Genomic DNA, 15,199 nt, shown 5'->3' on the forward strand with positions numbered 1-15,199 from the left:
ACGGAAGTGGCTAACAGGTGGCCTTGGGGGGGGTAATAAATACATAAACAAAAACCTGCTATGCTCCATCTGAGACTATCGCTCTAATAGTATAACAATATAAAATACTACATGTACAAGAGCAGAGGGCCCTGTGCCCACCTCCTATGCAAGACACTACAAATAAACGATGAAGGAGCAGATGAGTTATAGGAAAGAGGAAGGTATCAGTGCCCTACCTGCCAGTGATGAAACCTATCCCACTACCTGTGTCTTCCTAATGCAGATAAAAGATATATGATATATAGGCAGCATATCTATATATCACAAATTGTATTGTGACAAATATACCAAGTAGCTTTAATACAGCATATTGGGGTAGATGTATGATAGCACTATACCGCTTAATGCTTCGCCTCTTTACCGAGGCGAAGCAGGTAGCACTACCGATGAGATGTAAGAACATCTTATCGGCCGGAGAGGGGGAGCGTTAACTCCCCCCTCCGGCGCTACCCGCTAGAGACCACAGCGCATCAGCCTAGTGCTGATGCGCTGTGTCTCTGTCCCGGCCGGCTCCACTGAGCAAGCACGGGATCTCGCAAGTATCGCGAGATCCCCGCGTGCAGTCCTGGAGCCGGCAGCAGCCCCAGCAGGGACAGCGCTGTCCCTGCTGTGGATATAGGCTAGCGCCAGGCTGTAGCTGTTGATAACAACAGCTACAACCGGCCGAACGGTCATGCGGTATGACCGTTCGTACATGGCCCTGCCGCTCGGCGCTGCTGAGATGATTGTAGATAGCACCGCCGATAATGACAGGGGCGCATAGCGCCCCTGTCATTTACCGCCCAGACCCCCGATCATACATCGGGGAGAAGCGGTATCAGCGCACATAACGTGCGCTGATACCGTTTCTGGGCTTCATACATCTACCCCATTATGTCAATGAAACAAGTATGTAAAGACTGAGGACTAGCTACAAGTTTTGCGGGTTAGCATCAGAGACATGAGCATGGCTGCTGGGAGAGATGACCCATCACTCACCTGTTCCCTGCATCTGTTCACAGAAAGAAGAATGAAACCATGGAATCAAATATTCTGGGTGCTCAATGCAGACTGCACGATTCAGCTTCATAAGATACACCCGTGTGTTCATCCTAAGATTAGGTGGAAGGACTGAACATGAAAAAACTATTAGTAATTTCATGTATATTATAATGTAACAAAAAAAAAAAAAAAAAAGACCATTACAAAATGCCTGCAGATACTTAATAATAATTAGCAATCTTCTACAACAAACAAAACCCTCCGCCCCGTCTCAAACTATAAAATATTGTAGGCTTACCATTTGTAGAAGCATCCAGTTTGCTTAGGAACGGAGTTTTGAAAATAGCTTTGATTAGGTCCTTCGGAAAATACCCAGACAAAGTAAAATTGAAAGTCACCATGGTCAAGAAGGACGGACTGAATGAATCTATATGAAAATATATAGAGAAGAGATATAGAATTAAATTAGGGAATTGGACAATGTGTAACTGGTTATAAATATAAGACATAAGAAAACAGATTCTCCCACAGTCAGTGGCATGTACATCAGCACTCTCCAGTTGTGTGAAAATGTTGCCAGGTATACTGGCTTTGTAATGCCACATTAGTGGGGGAGGGGGGTTAACAGAGGACCAATAGGCAGCACCAATCTCATATCACAGATATTGCAGACTCTGGTCGCATTGCTTACACCTCCAACAGCAGCCATTTAACAGTAGCAAACAGAAGCAACTGCCACAGTTAAGCTGGGAAAACACCAGATGATATCACCCGATCCCACGGATCGGGATGGAATATCGTTTACATCGGCCGGTGTGTACTCACTATGAACAACCATGCCAGCTCCCGCAGGTCATCCATGTCAAAAGCAAGTGCATAAAAGGTTTTATACCGGATTACTTTGGACACCACAGTTTTCCCGCTTTAGCATGCTAGCAGCTTCACAATGTGCTCTTTGTGAACCTAGGGGGGAGATTTATCAAGCTTGGAGAGAGATAAAACACCAACCAATCATCTCCTAACTGTAATTTTTCAAACAAACAGTATGTTAAATTGCAGTTTAATGCGGATTGGTTGGAACACAATATAGGAAAAATAAGAAATTATAAGAATATACTTACCCAAATGATCTAGTACATATTGTATGCATATATTAAAGAACTCTTGAGAGGGGTCATAGTTCAACATACTGAAAGGACGTGTAATTAAATAAATGTAGGAAGGATGAATCTGTAAAATAATAGATGTATATTGATAATACTGCCTGTTAAGAGAACATATAACAGCTGTATAGTTACAAAGTGACAGCTTGCCAAAACCGCAGTGTCAGCCGCTCTGGCCATAACATGCCTAGTTCTGCAATCAATATTATTGCAGTTTTAAAGCCCTCGACCAGAACTGCCGATAATCAGCAGTTGCGGAGGCATGCCTCTAACAATTTAATAGGACCACGTGCCTTAAGATACCTAATAACGTATCAGTAAAGCTATCCTACTAAAGCAGTGTACAAAATTATCCTGAAAAGCAACTGGAGGCAATTTATGAACTGAAATCTATAAAAAAAAGGTAGGAAGGAAGGAAGGGATTGGGTCCAGTGTACTTTTCAAGAGTGTTATATAAAATGTATTGCACAAAAGAAGACCTAACATATCTGTAGATGACAACAACAGAAGCCATTACCTTTGTAATATCCTCCAAGACCACAGTTGTAATTTTCTCAAAAAACAATTGCCTTAGAGTGTTCATTTGCATGATAAATACAGAAAGCTGTGTAACGTTTTTCCAAGTGACCTGATACAGCAAACGCTGGCAGCTATCCAACACGCCCACTCTAAGCTCTTTTGTCATCCAATGCATAGTCTCAGTGTGCCTTAATTCATGTAGAAGATGATCAAGGTTCTCCATTTTCTGGACTCTCTCAAGTCCATAGTGGTTCAATTTCTTGAGCAGTTTCCTGTAAGTTTCAGATTCATACTTCGTATTGTGAACTTTCTGCAACTGTGTGAGAAATGCCGCCATCTTTTCCAAGCTTGGTAACCTGCATTGCGGAAGTATTGCGTCAATCTTAGCAATGACAGCTTCATCCACTTGGTTATCGAGCAGGGACAGGGTTTTAATCATTGCTGCCACTTCAAGCGGTTTGTAATTGGATTTTATATTCCTGCAGAAAGAGAACGTTTTGTGAGGCTCCTACATATGCAATATGCTTATTAGAGTTCCCGTCTATAAATTATGTGTTCCTAATGGTTCTCCCCTCCCTTGTTCAGTATTTCATTTCTTATGCCGAGCAGGGTACTGTACCAATTCGTATATCGCAATACAGGCCATCTCTTCAGCACAAGAGATTCAATGCTACAGCTGCAAACGAAAGGAAGGATCCAAGGAGGGTGCCTTCACCAAAATACTATACAAGGGAAGGGAGAGATTATTTTGTTTTTAAATAGCAGATCTTAAAATGTAGAACACTCTTTAAGGCTACCAATCACTCAATTTATTCTGTTTGTAGATATGAATCAAAATTATTCAATACTAAGTGAACATTAAACTGCAAGTCTGTTAAAAGTAAACATTACATATCCCTTTATAAATCACTAAGGCTTCTCCCACATCTCTGAGACACAATCCCGATCGAAGAGCTGAGGATGCAGTCATTTGAGCTACAGTGACATCACTGCCTCCCCGTGCATGAATCTATCACTACACAAAGAGCATTTCTGCAAACAAAGTCTGCCAAGCTATCAGTCTCTCTTCAGTCTCAGAATTACACTTGTGTTTCTATGATGGCGACTAGCTACAGAGTGTAAGGTAAACATTTTCAAGTGGAGAATAGGTGTCAGACAAGTAAGGTGTGCAAACCGTTTAGTGAAGGCATGGAGGTAGACCACAGGGACCCCGAACACTGCATGTTTTCCAGGTCTCCACACATTAGCTCCACCTGTGGATCTTTTAAAATGTGTCAGTGAGTAGTGAATACACCTGTGCAGCTACTGGGTGACCTGTAAAACGTGAACTGGGGTCCTGAGGACCGAGTTTGAGAACCACTGAGGTAGACAGATCAAGCCACATATTCCACACAGAGGTCCGGATTTAGATCTGCACACAAATGCAGAGGTTTACGCAGATTGTGCATTGGGTAACAATCTCTCATACGCAAAATCCGCACTGCTCATGCTCAACGAATGAATTGCGATTACGCTCGCACAGAGGAATCAATCGCAAACTGAGTGACACGTAGACAGCGTTTGAGGGAGGTAACGAGGGGTGGCTAGAGAAACGCAGGCTTATCAGTAACGTTTAAACACGGTTTTCTGGGCGTCCATAAATTAGCCACTATGTCTGCGACAGCTTAGACTTGCTCAGAAGGCTGATGGCCGCCTGATCTGCATTCAATGTTTCTGGTTTTGTGTGTGATGCTTTCAGTGAGTGACTACGCACTGGAGAGCAAGTGAGTCATTAGCATCATTTTACAATTGTGATCCATGAGATATGGCAATCCTTCCTTCTGTTCCTGGCCTACCTGTTCCTGGAGACTTTTGAGACATTATGTCTAGGTTGATATTGTGAATTTCAATATTTTGACTGTCAACATAATGACTACATACCCCTCAACATACATGTCTCACATCATTTAGCCCATTTTCTTGCTTTTTAGGAAAAGTAACAGCAGAATTTTAATATTGTTCCGATTTATAAAAATTAACTTTTGCGTCTGGTATAATTTTTTAGGTTTAGTTTTAAATAAAGAAACAAAAAATCTTTTAAGGAATAGTAACATTGTTTAATACCAACCTCTTTCCTGCTCTTCTGTATCATAGTTTCAGATTTCCAGGCGTGCAATCCCTATAATCAGTTATCACAGGCTGTTCCTTGGTACGGTGGAAGGTGTGTCCCGCTATAACTTGTTAGAAGGAGGAACCGTGTACTGCAGTAACAGACTGCATGGCCTATGCCTTCACAGCGGTGGATCAGGCAGCAGCGCAATTCTGGCAAGTCTGTCAGTTTTTTATTTTATTTTTTAAAGCCACAGTAATTGAGAAAATAAAACGAACCTGGTGCAGTTATCTGCATCTCGCAAGCTATTACATTTGCCCCTAAATATACACACCATCTGGGATGTAGTTAATATGCCGCTGTACAGGATGCCAGCAGTCGAAATCCTGAGGCTGTAATGCCGAACCACGGGCAGAAGATTGACGTCAGAATCCCGACGTGGGTTGAGATGCAGACACCGGATTTCCGAACGTAGGTATAGCTGGTAAGTATAGTTTTACGCCCCCAGGGAGAGGGTTAGGTTTAGGCATCACCAGGAGGGAGTTAGGATTAGGAGCTAAGGGGGGAGGGATAGGTTTAGGCATTAATGGGGAGGATTAGGGTGCGCGGGGGAGGGTTAGTATACTTACGGAGCCCCTGTCGGCATGCTGAGCATCGGGATGCCGCTGTGTCTTTTGACTGGCGGCATCCCGTCGCCGGTATGTTGCATCACACCCATACCAGCTAACTAGCAGCCTAATAAGGAGGCACTGCATAAACACCCTACACAGCGGGAGAAGCATTAAAACAACAGGTGACTGATAAAGCAGTATGTTATGTAATTACATCATCTCTGACAAAAGAATAGTTATCTTACCTTTTTAAATGCATTCCTAGTTCTTTAAAGATAACGGCATTTTGGCATTGCAGTTGCACCAAGGACTCTGTAATGTGATTTAGTTGCGCTGGTTTACAGACGTGCAGGTGTTTCTGCAATAGGGAGGCGATCCTAAAGAAAGAAAATAAAAGATGTAAGAACATGTCATATCTTATGATATATGTGACTATGTTTTATTTACTACTACTCATCTAGTGAGGTGGATACTCATATAAAACATTTCCCGATCTTTGCCAACCTCTGACATCAGTAGTAAAAGACTATGGGGCACCTTGCAGAGTATCACTGGGGCTCTCCAGTACAACCTGCTCAAAAAGAACAGTCGTGGTACAAGTACTGCTCCTGTCCTCCAATCACCGCTATCATTACAGGATAGTATGCCGGAGAACAAGAAAATATGCTCCATATTGAAAATAAAAAATGACGTTCAAATAATTCAAAAGTCTTTTATATTATTAATTTTTGTTTTAGGGAAAAAAAAAAAATTGTATAAATAAAATAAATATAAATTTGATATATATATATATATATATATATATACACACACACATATATATACATACATACACACACACATACATATATTACTTATATATATACACACCGTATATACTCGAGTATAAGCCGAGTTTTTCAGCACAAAAAATTTGCTGAAAAAGTACCCCCTCGGCTTATACTCGAGTCAAGTGTAGCGCTGACCGGACGGAGTTTGGTCAGCGCTACACACTGCCAAACACACAGCCGCCGGGGCCGGCAGCTGCGTGTTTGGTGTAATCAGCAGCCGCTGAGAGTCTGTCAGACTCTCAGCGGCTGCTGCTGCTCCCACTGCGGGAGCCATCTTCCGGCTCCCGCAGTGGGTGATGGGAGACACGTCGTCATGACGACGTCTCTCCCATGCAAAGCGGCCGGAGGAGCGGACAGCGGCGGGACCAGGAGCGGGAGTTTAAGGTAAGTGTTTATTTTTTTTTTTATTCTTTTCACGTCTCTCTCTACTAGGGGGGAAGGGGGACTACAGGGGGCACTACCAGGGGGCAATGACTACAGGGGGCATTATCAGGGGGCACTACCAGGGGGCGATTACTACAGGGGGCACTACCAGGGGGCAATGACTACAGGGGGCATTATCAGGGGGCACTACTAGGGGGCGATTACTACAGGGGGCACTATCAGGGGGGATTACCACTGGGGGAACTACAAGGGGGGGATTACCACTGGGGGAACTACCAGGGGAGGATTACTACAGGGGGCACTACCAGTGGGGGATTACTACAGGGGGCACTAAAAGGGGGGATTACTACTGGGGGTACTACCAGGGGGGGATTACTACTGGAGGCACTGAAAGGGGGGATTACCACTGGGGGCACTACCAGGAGGGATTACTACTGGGGGCACAACCAGGGGGAATTACTACTGGGGGCACTACCAGCTGCTGCCATTTCCCACACTAGGCTTATAATCGAGTCAGTAAGTTTTCCCAGTTTTTTGGGGTAAAAGTAGGTACCTCGGCTTATATTCGGGTCAATTTATACTCGAGTATATACGGTATATATTATATATACACACACACACCCCAAAAGGGGCCCTGCACTCGCATTCATAGATAGATACTCGTTGGGGTGCTTCCAAGGACACAAAGGTCCCTATACAGTCAAAGAAATATATCCAATCAGGAAGGATGCACTCTCCTTTAAAAGCGATGAAACAATTTATTCTTGTTACAAAACATCATGTTGGTCACAGAGAATTTGCAATGTGGTCGACGTTTCGGTTCCCAGATGAACCTTTCTCAAGACTTTTTCAAATAGTGGACATCATAGACATCATTTCAAATAGTAGACATCAATATGAAATTACAAAAATCTCTATATAGTTAGTATGATAGCCCCAATTAGTATAGGGCTCCGAATGTGTCCACACTCCTAGAGGATCATCAGATCAACATATAAAGCCCACTGGCGGTATATGGCTAGTATGTAGTCATCAATATCTTACTAGTAGACAATAGGCGTTAGGGCCAAAATATAGATAGCCAGGTAGGGTGTGGAGCGTGTACCGCCGGCGTGTGCAGCAGTCTGTTTCATCGCTTTTAAAGTAGAGTGCATCCCTCCTGATTGGATATATATCTTTGAAATATATATATCTTTGAAATATATATATATATATATATATATATATATACACACACACACAGAAATTTTTTTTACATTTATTTTTTTTTGCCCAAAAAAGGAACTAGAAGTCCAAGTTGGGTTTCCAACTGTGCAGTCAGTGCCTGCATGCATATAGGATCCCTGCATTGTCCTGACAAGCAGTAAGTGTACTCTTAACACTGTGGGCCAGTTTGGCTGAAGAGCTGAGTATCACTAAGCTGGCATAGTGATATTTTATTCATAAATTGGTGAGAAAATTTGAGTTATGATGGACTTACCTAGATAACTTATTTTCTTCGAGGTTCATAGGGATCCACAGGGATACCATGGGGATATTATGGTTGGAGGCGCCAAACAGTTAAAGCTTCAGCTCCCAGGATGCCCCGGGTCCTCCTCCATATATACCCCGCCCCTAGTCATAGGACTTCAGTTTAGTTAACAAGCATAAAGGCAGGAGAAGGAAAGAGGAGAAGGAAGAGCAATCGTACACCAGACACGCTCTAACACCTAATGAGGGAATCTGTGACCAAAATAAAAATTACCCATGCAGCTAGGTGTGTCAAAGGAGTTATTTAGGTAAATCTACCATAACTCTAATTTTCTTCTTCGTAGTTCATAGGGATCCACAGCGATACCATGGGGATGTCCTAAAGCAGTTCCCCTAGGGTGGGTGACGCTTCTGAGCAGAAAGGAGAACTCATCGCCGAAAGGAAGAAGTCTGAGGCAAAAGTATCAAAGATATAGAACCTAAGAAAAGTGTGGACCGAAGACCACGTGGCTGCCTTGCACAACTGTTCAGCAGAGGCACCACGACTAAATGCTCACGATGGCCCTACAGACAGAGTAGAATGTGCTGTCACCGTGCTTGGGACAGGGCGATCAACCTGTGTGTACACCTAAAAGATAGAAATTCAAAGCCATCTTGCCAGTCTGCTTATTAGCTGGTTATCCTCGTTTGCAAAAACCATATAATTAAAAAAAAGAGCATCTGATTTTCTAACAGAGTTTGTATGCGCCACATAAATATGGAGAGCACAAACTACATTCAGGGAGGCTTCACCTACAGAAAAGTCTGGAGCCTGAAAAGCTGGAACTACAATTTCTTCATTCACATGAAAACGGGACACTACCTTAGGAAGGTAACCCTCCCTTGTACTGAGAACAGCTTTATACTGGTGAAAAATCAAAAATGGGGAGCGACAACACAACGCTGCCAAATCAGAAACACTGCGAGCATAAGAGATAGCAAGAAGTAAAAGGGTCTTCGCTGTCAACCACTTCAAATCTACAGAGTCTAGAGGTTCAAATGGAGGAGCTTGTAGCCCCTTAAGAACCAAAGACAAAACTCAAGGTGCCATCGGTGGAACCAAAGGAGACTGAACTCGCAGAACTCCTTTGAAAAAAAATTCTAACATCTGGTAATGAAGCAATCTTCTTCTGGAACCAGACTGACGGTGCAGAAACCTGCACTCTCAAAGTGGCCAGGCGGAGAACGCCAACTAACCCCGCCCAAAAAAAAGCCAGTACCCTGGAAATCCTGAACACCTATGGGAACACCATTTACCAAAAGAATGCCAAACTCTGTAAGCAGGCTTCCATTCCCTAAGCATCGTTTGAAATACAGAATTGAAAAAAACCCCTTGGCTCTTAAGATGGAAGATTCAAGAGCCACGCCATCAAAGCCAGACGGGCAAGTCCGGGTGTCGGCAGGGACTCTGCATTAGCAGATCCTGCCATAGAGGTAGAGGATACAGACTGTCAATAGACAGAATCTGTATGTCGGTGAACCAATGACGTCTGGGCCAAGCCGGAGCCACCAGTATTACTGTTCCGCCCTCCTGCTTGAATTTTATGAGAACTCAGAGGAAAGCGATACGCCAGCTTGAAGTCCCATCTTACTGCCAGTGCGTCCACGAAGGCTGCTGATGGGTCTCTGTACCTGGACATGTACCTGGGGACCTTGTGGTTGTGACATGATGCCATGAGATCTATCTCTGGTAGACCCCATCTGTTTACCAGGAGATGAAACACTCTCGGATGGAGAGACCACTCTCCAGCATGTATGTCCTGACGACTTAGGAAGTCTACTCCCGGTATGAATATTGCCGAGATGACCGGAAAGGACGTTCTGCCCAAATCAGAACCTTTGTCACTTCTTTCATGGCTGCATAACTTCTTGTGCCTCCCTGATGATTGAGGTAGGCCACTGTAGTCGCGTTGTTGGACTGGATTTGGACTGGCCCTGGAACAGGTCCTGTGCCATGACAAGCGCTTTGTATATTGCTCGCAGTTCCAGAATGTTTATTGGCAGATGACTTTCCCGATTTGTCCATCTTCCCTGAAAGGTGTGATGACCTGTCACTGCCCCCCATCCACGAAGACTGGCGTCCATGGTGAGAAGCACCCAATTTGGAATCCAGAACAGACGCCCTTTGTTTAGATGATCCTTATTCAGCCACCACAGGAGGAAGTGATGAACCTCTTGGACCTTATTAGATGATGCGGTCTGTTCCACCTGGAGAGAATCAATTTTTGCAGAGGCCTGGAATGGAACTGAGCATACCCCCACCATATCGAAGGTGGATACCATTGATCCCAGGACATGCACCGCTACAGAATGGATACTCTTCACTTGCGAAGCAGCTTGCGTAATGATAGGCCCGCAATCTTGTCCTCTGGCGAAGCAGCTTGGTAATGTTGCTGAAGGACAGCAAACCTTAAAAATTGTTGGCGGGATGGTATAATAGGAATATGCAGATATGCATCCTGAATGCCCAGGGAAACCATGTAATCCCCCCGCTCCATTTCCAAAATAATTGACCGGAGAGTTTCCATATGAAACTTGGGTACATGGATAAACCTGTTGAGTGTTTTTAAATTTAGTATAGGGTAATAGTCCCTATTCGGTTTGTGAACCAGAAATAGATTGGAATAATAAATCCCTTCCCTGTTGCGAAACAGGAACCAGGATTATTACCTCTGCCTTCAGCAGGGAGTGTATGGCTTCCTGTAGGGCCAAGGTCTTGACGACATCTGATGGAGGATCTGTGCAAAAAAAACTTCTGGGGAGGATGCCTCCTAAAAGTGAGGGCATACCCCTAACAGACCACTTCCCGGACCTAGGCATCTGTTGTTGTTCGATGCCAATAATCCCCAAACTGAAGAAATCGGCCTCCCGCCCTGGGATCCCCCAGGAGGAGGCCCGCTCCATCAGGCCGAGGGTTTGTCGTTTGGTTTAGAAGCTGGACCTCTTGCCGGGCCAGACCTCTTAGTTTGTCACCTTGTTGTTTTGCGAAAACTAGTCTGTTTAGAGGAAGACTGTTCCCTTGCTTGTCCCCGATGACGAAAGGACCGAAAAGAAACCGGCTTAGACTTTATAGCCGAGGATGGCAGACCTGCTGATTTTGAAGCCGCCAGAGTAGCTATTATCTTGTCCAAAAAGTACCTTTAAATAGAAAGGTACGACTTCCAGCACCCTCTTTGATCCTGTATCAGCTTTCCAGGATCTTAACCAGAGGGCCCTGCGTGCCACTATTGAAGCTGCCGATGCTTTAGAAGCTAAAATTCCAGCATCTACTGCAGCTCCTCCCAGATAGGAAGCCGCTTCCCGTATGTGGGAGATATACATCACCTGTTCTCTGGTAGCATCTGGTAGAGAGAGAGCATCTTCCAATACCCCCATCTATGGCTACCCAGGCTCCAGTTATAGCTGGACGAGTAACGGCTCCAGTAGCTGAAAATATTGCCTTAAGACAAGCTTCAATTTTTCTTATCTGTGGAATCCTTCATAGAAGATGCTGACAGAATAGGTAATGTAGCATTTCTGAATTAAATGAGTTACATGAACATCCACAGTAGGAGGTACCTCCCTCTTAGTACATACAGAAGCTGGAAAAGGATACAGCGATATTCTTCTATTCACATAAAATAGTTTGTCCGGGTTACCCCATGCCTCATCCATAAGCTCAGTAAGCTGTTCAGATACAGGAAACTCCATTTGGCCACCTTTCTGGTGGCGATTAAACATTGGAGCCTTCTTGCTATGAGCTGGTTCATCATCCTGAAGATCTTGGACTGATTTAACCGCCTACACCAAAGAAGGAACATCCACTGTGGATGGATGCTCCTCCTCCCCCGAGCTAGACCATGGAGAGGAACCCTGCGCATCATCTGATTCCTCTGAGGATGCTTCTGAATCCACATGTTGGGCAGACCGATCAAAAGATAACTTGCGCTTAGTCGCCTTAGTAACTACCGGTCTGTTATCAACATTAGATGGTGCCATACTCTGACTAGAATTTCCATAAACATCCTTCCAAGAAGGATGCATAGAAGGTCCAAACATAACATGCTGTGGACACCCCCTCCAAGGAGTCATTGTAGAAGCAGCCATACGATCCACAACCTGCTTCATTACCTGGGACAAAGAGGAGACTCAAGATGGCTCTTGTCCAGGAACAGGTAAACCGGTCTGGTGAGGTGGCTCTTTATAAACACACAAACCAACCTTTACGTCCTGAGGAAACACATAAGCCATACATGATTTACATGAAACCAGCAGAGGGCTCCCCCTCCTTTATCCCTTTATCTTTGACATGTTCACTACAGGCAATAATTGCAATGTTATGTGACATCCTTCACAAAATCTTAATGAATGTGAAGTACTCAGAAAAAACCTCCACCCAAAGGGGATGTAGAGAAAAACAAACAGTGATAGTTATAATTGACAGACAGAAATAAAAGATAGTGTCAATGAGCAGCTAGCAAACAGTCACATACAATGCAATGTAATATAATTACAATTGACTCTAAATCAACTACACAAAACACAAAGGAACGGTAGGATATAGAGCACTATGGCCCTCATTCAGAGCCACTCGCTAGCGGCAGTACGCTCGTTCCGAGCGATGTTCGCACATCTGCGCATGCGTACGGTTTTTAGTACGCATGCGCGAACCAGTCAGTGCGGCTTTAAATCGTTTGTACGCAATATAGCGAGTGCCTGCTATTTTGAGTGACAGAATGAGGCGTATGTGGGAGGTAACAGGGGAAGGTGCTTGAAAACGGGGAGTGGAGATCAGAACGCAGGCGTGCTTAAAGGTCAAAACGGGCGTTTTATGGGTGTGCATAATTAATATAGCAGCGTCATTGACCACGTCACTTGGTTTTTTTTAACTCAGAACTGCTCGCAAAATAGCGGTTGAAAAAACCAACCACAAGAATAGCGAGCAGTTCATATCCTGTTCGATGTACTCGATTAATCTAATAAATAGCGGACATGACGTATGGTGCGAGAGGCCAGGGGGCGTTTTTAACAAATAAACGAGCGTATGTTTTGCTCGCTCGTTCAGACTTAGAGGTGTGAACAGACTGCAATGTGCGAACGGATCATTTGAATAGCCACCCCTTGTTTTTGAACGAACGAACGCAAATAGCGAACGGCTCTGAATGAGGGCCTATATACCTTAACCAAGAGAGAGGTATACAGGGGGGACTGTCCCAAACCCTCCTGAGACCAACAGCTACAGAGCGTGGACCTTGACCGTCTTATATACACGTGGAAGGAAGGCGGAGCAACCCAGGCGCGCAAAACCCTTCGTTGGGACTGCGTCTGGGTCAGGGGAGGAGCGACTACTTCCCCTAAGCTGCGTTAACCAGCCGGGTATGCAGGCCTCGTGGCAGCAGATAGCGTCTGCTGGCGATCTCTGGCGTCAGACGATAAGGCTTCGGCTGGTGTAGGGAGGGTGCGGACGATTCTGGGCCCTGACTGCAGCAGTTTCTGGTGCGGCTCTGACACCAGAAGCAAGGACTGACACGCGCGATTCTCCATAAGGGGAATTGCCTTACCTGACATTTCCGTGTGTCTGGTTGCAGTCCGGGTCGCAGCATCACTGCTAGCAAGCTCAGCTGCGACCCGCTGAAATCACCAACCCAGTTACTGGTGTTGCGGCCCGGCGGCGGTAGATGGAGTCGCATTACATGCGTCTTAATTCAGACACTTAGTACTGCCAACCCAAAAACATAACATAAAAATAAATCCTTAGAGGGGGTCTATTTACTAAGCAGTGTTAGGAGACAGTGTTTTCAAACACAGCCTATGAGATGACAGTTGGGAGCCGATTGGCTGGCACCTTATCACTTTGTCTCCTAACACTGCTTAGTAAATAGACCCCTAGGACTGCCTCAGCAGTCCCGTTACAAAGGTTTGTCTTGATCCTGCCGCACCAAACAACTGAAGTCCTATGGCTAGGGGCGGGGTATTTATGGAGGAGCACCCAAGGCATCCTGGGAGCTGAAGCTTTAACTGTTTGGTGCCTGGATCTCTCCAACCATAATATGCCCATGGTATTCCTGTGGATCCCTATGGACTCCGAAGAAGAAACTGGATTTTCAAACGCTGCAGTATTAAGTCATTTGTGGCAATTTATTTCCCAGATTATATAATACTCTGGAATATGTCTGCACTAAGTAATGATGGACTAAATATTTTACTCAATTTAGAAGACAAATGGACTGTCCTTTCATTTTGTCAGTCCTAATGCACATGTGCAAATAGCAACTCCTTTCAGTTTTTCTTGCATCAAGTGAAATCATGCTCAGCAAATTCCTTACATACACCTATATATCTATATCTATATATATCTATATATATATATATATATATATTTATATTATATATATATATATATATATATATATATATATATATATATATATATATATTTATATTCAGTGTTGTTATACAAAGTCATCCTACAAATGATACTTTTTATAACAAACCTTATGCAGGAATATGATCTATTACACAGAGGGCAGTTTAAAAGATACAATTTGTCCTTATAATTTGGAGCACCAGGTCTATAAAAAAATAAAATAAATAAAAACAAAAAAAACCCACTTTATTGCTCCCCACTCCCACTTTATCTCACTGCCACCTGTACTTCTCCTTCATCTCACTGCCACCTGCACTTCCCCTTCATCTCACTGCCACCTGCACTTCCTCTTCATCTCACTGCCACCTGCACTTCCTCTTCATCTCACTGCCACCTGCACTTCCCCTTCATCTCACTGTCAGATTGTAATCATACGAGGGTTGTTCAAAAAGTAATGTCTAAATGCTCATAACTCTGAAATAATATGCAACATTTATTTGAAACTTTATCAGTTTGTACTTTAATATGTTTGCTAACTATATATGTAGTTTTGTTTAAGTAGTCCAAGAAATACCATGGAATCCAAGATGAAACAAAGAGCCGTCATTGAATTTCTGGAAAAAGAAAGCTACAGTGTTACAGAAATCCACAGAAGACTGAAAAAAGTGTATGGTGAGCGTACAATTGACTATAGCAATGTCAGAAGGTGGATGAAGAGCTTTCAA

The 15,199-nt window shown here is 44.0% G+C and overlaps 1 protein-coding gene across 3 annotated transcripts in view; it reads right to left on the reverse strand.

Moving 5' to 3' along the window:
• Positions 1 to 15,199, reverse strand: part of FASTKD1 (FASTK mitochondrial RNA regulator 1) — a 32,829-nt gene that overhangs the window by 10,655 nt on the left and 6,975 nt on the right. For all 3 annotated transcript variants that reach the window (XM_088474860.1, XM_088474859.1, XM_088474857.1), the window contains exons 7-11: positions 5,651 to 5,782; positions 2,704 to 3,184; positions 2,145 to 2,253; positions 1,322 to 1,450; positions 1,021 to 1,152 (exon numbers count right to left, since the gene is read on the reverse strand). In XM_088474860.1, the coding sequence (XP_088330986.1) occupies positions 1,021 to 1,152; positions 1,322 to 1,450; positions 2,145 to 2,253; positions 2,704 to 3,184; positions 5,651 to 5,782 (983 nt within the window). The remainder of the gene's footprint in view (positions 1 to 1,020; positions 1,153 to 1,321; positions 1,451 to 2,144; positions 2,254 to 2,703; positions 3,185 to 5,650; positions 5,783 to 15,199) is intronic.

The sequence above is a fragment of the Taudactylus pleione genome, unplaced genomic scaffold (genome assembly GCF_031769625.1).
Source record: "Taudactylus pleione unplaced genomic scaffold, aTauple2 ptg000156l, whole genome shotgun sequence".
NCBI classification, from domain to species: domain Eukaryota; kingdom Metazoa; phylum Chordata; class Amphibia; order Anura; family Myobatrachidae; genus Taudactylus; species Taudactylus pleione.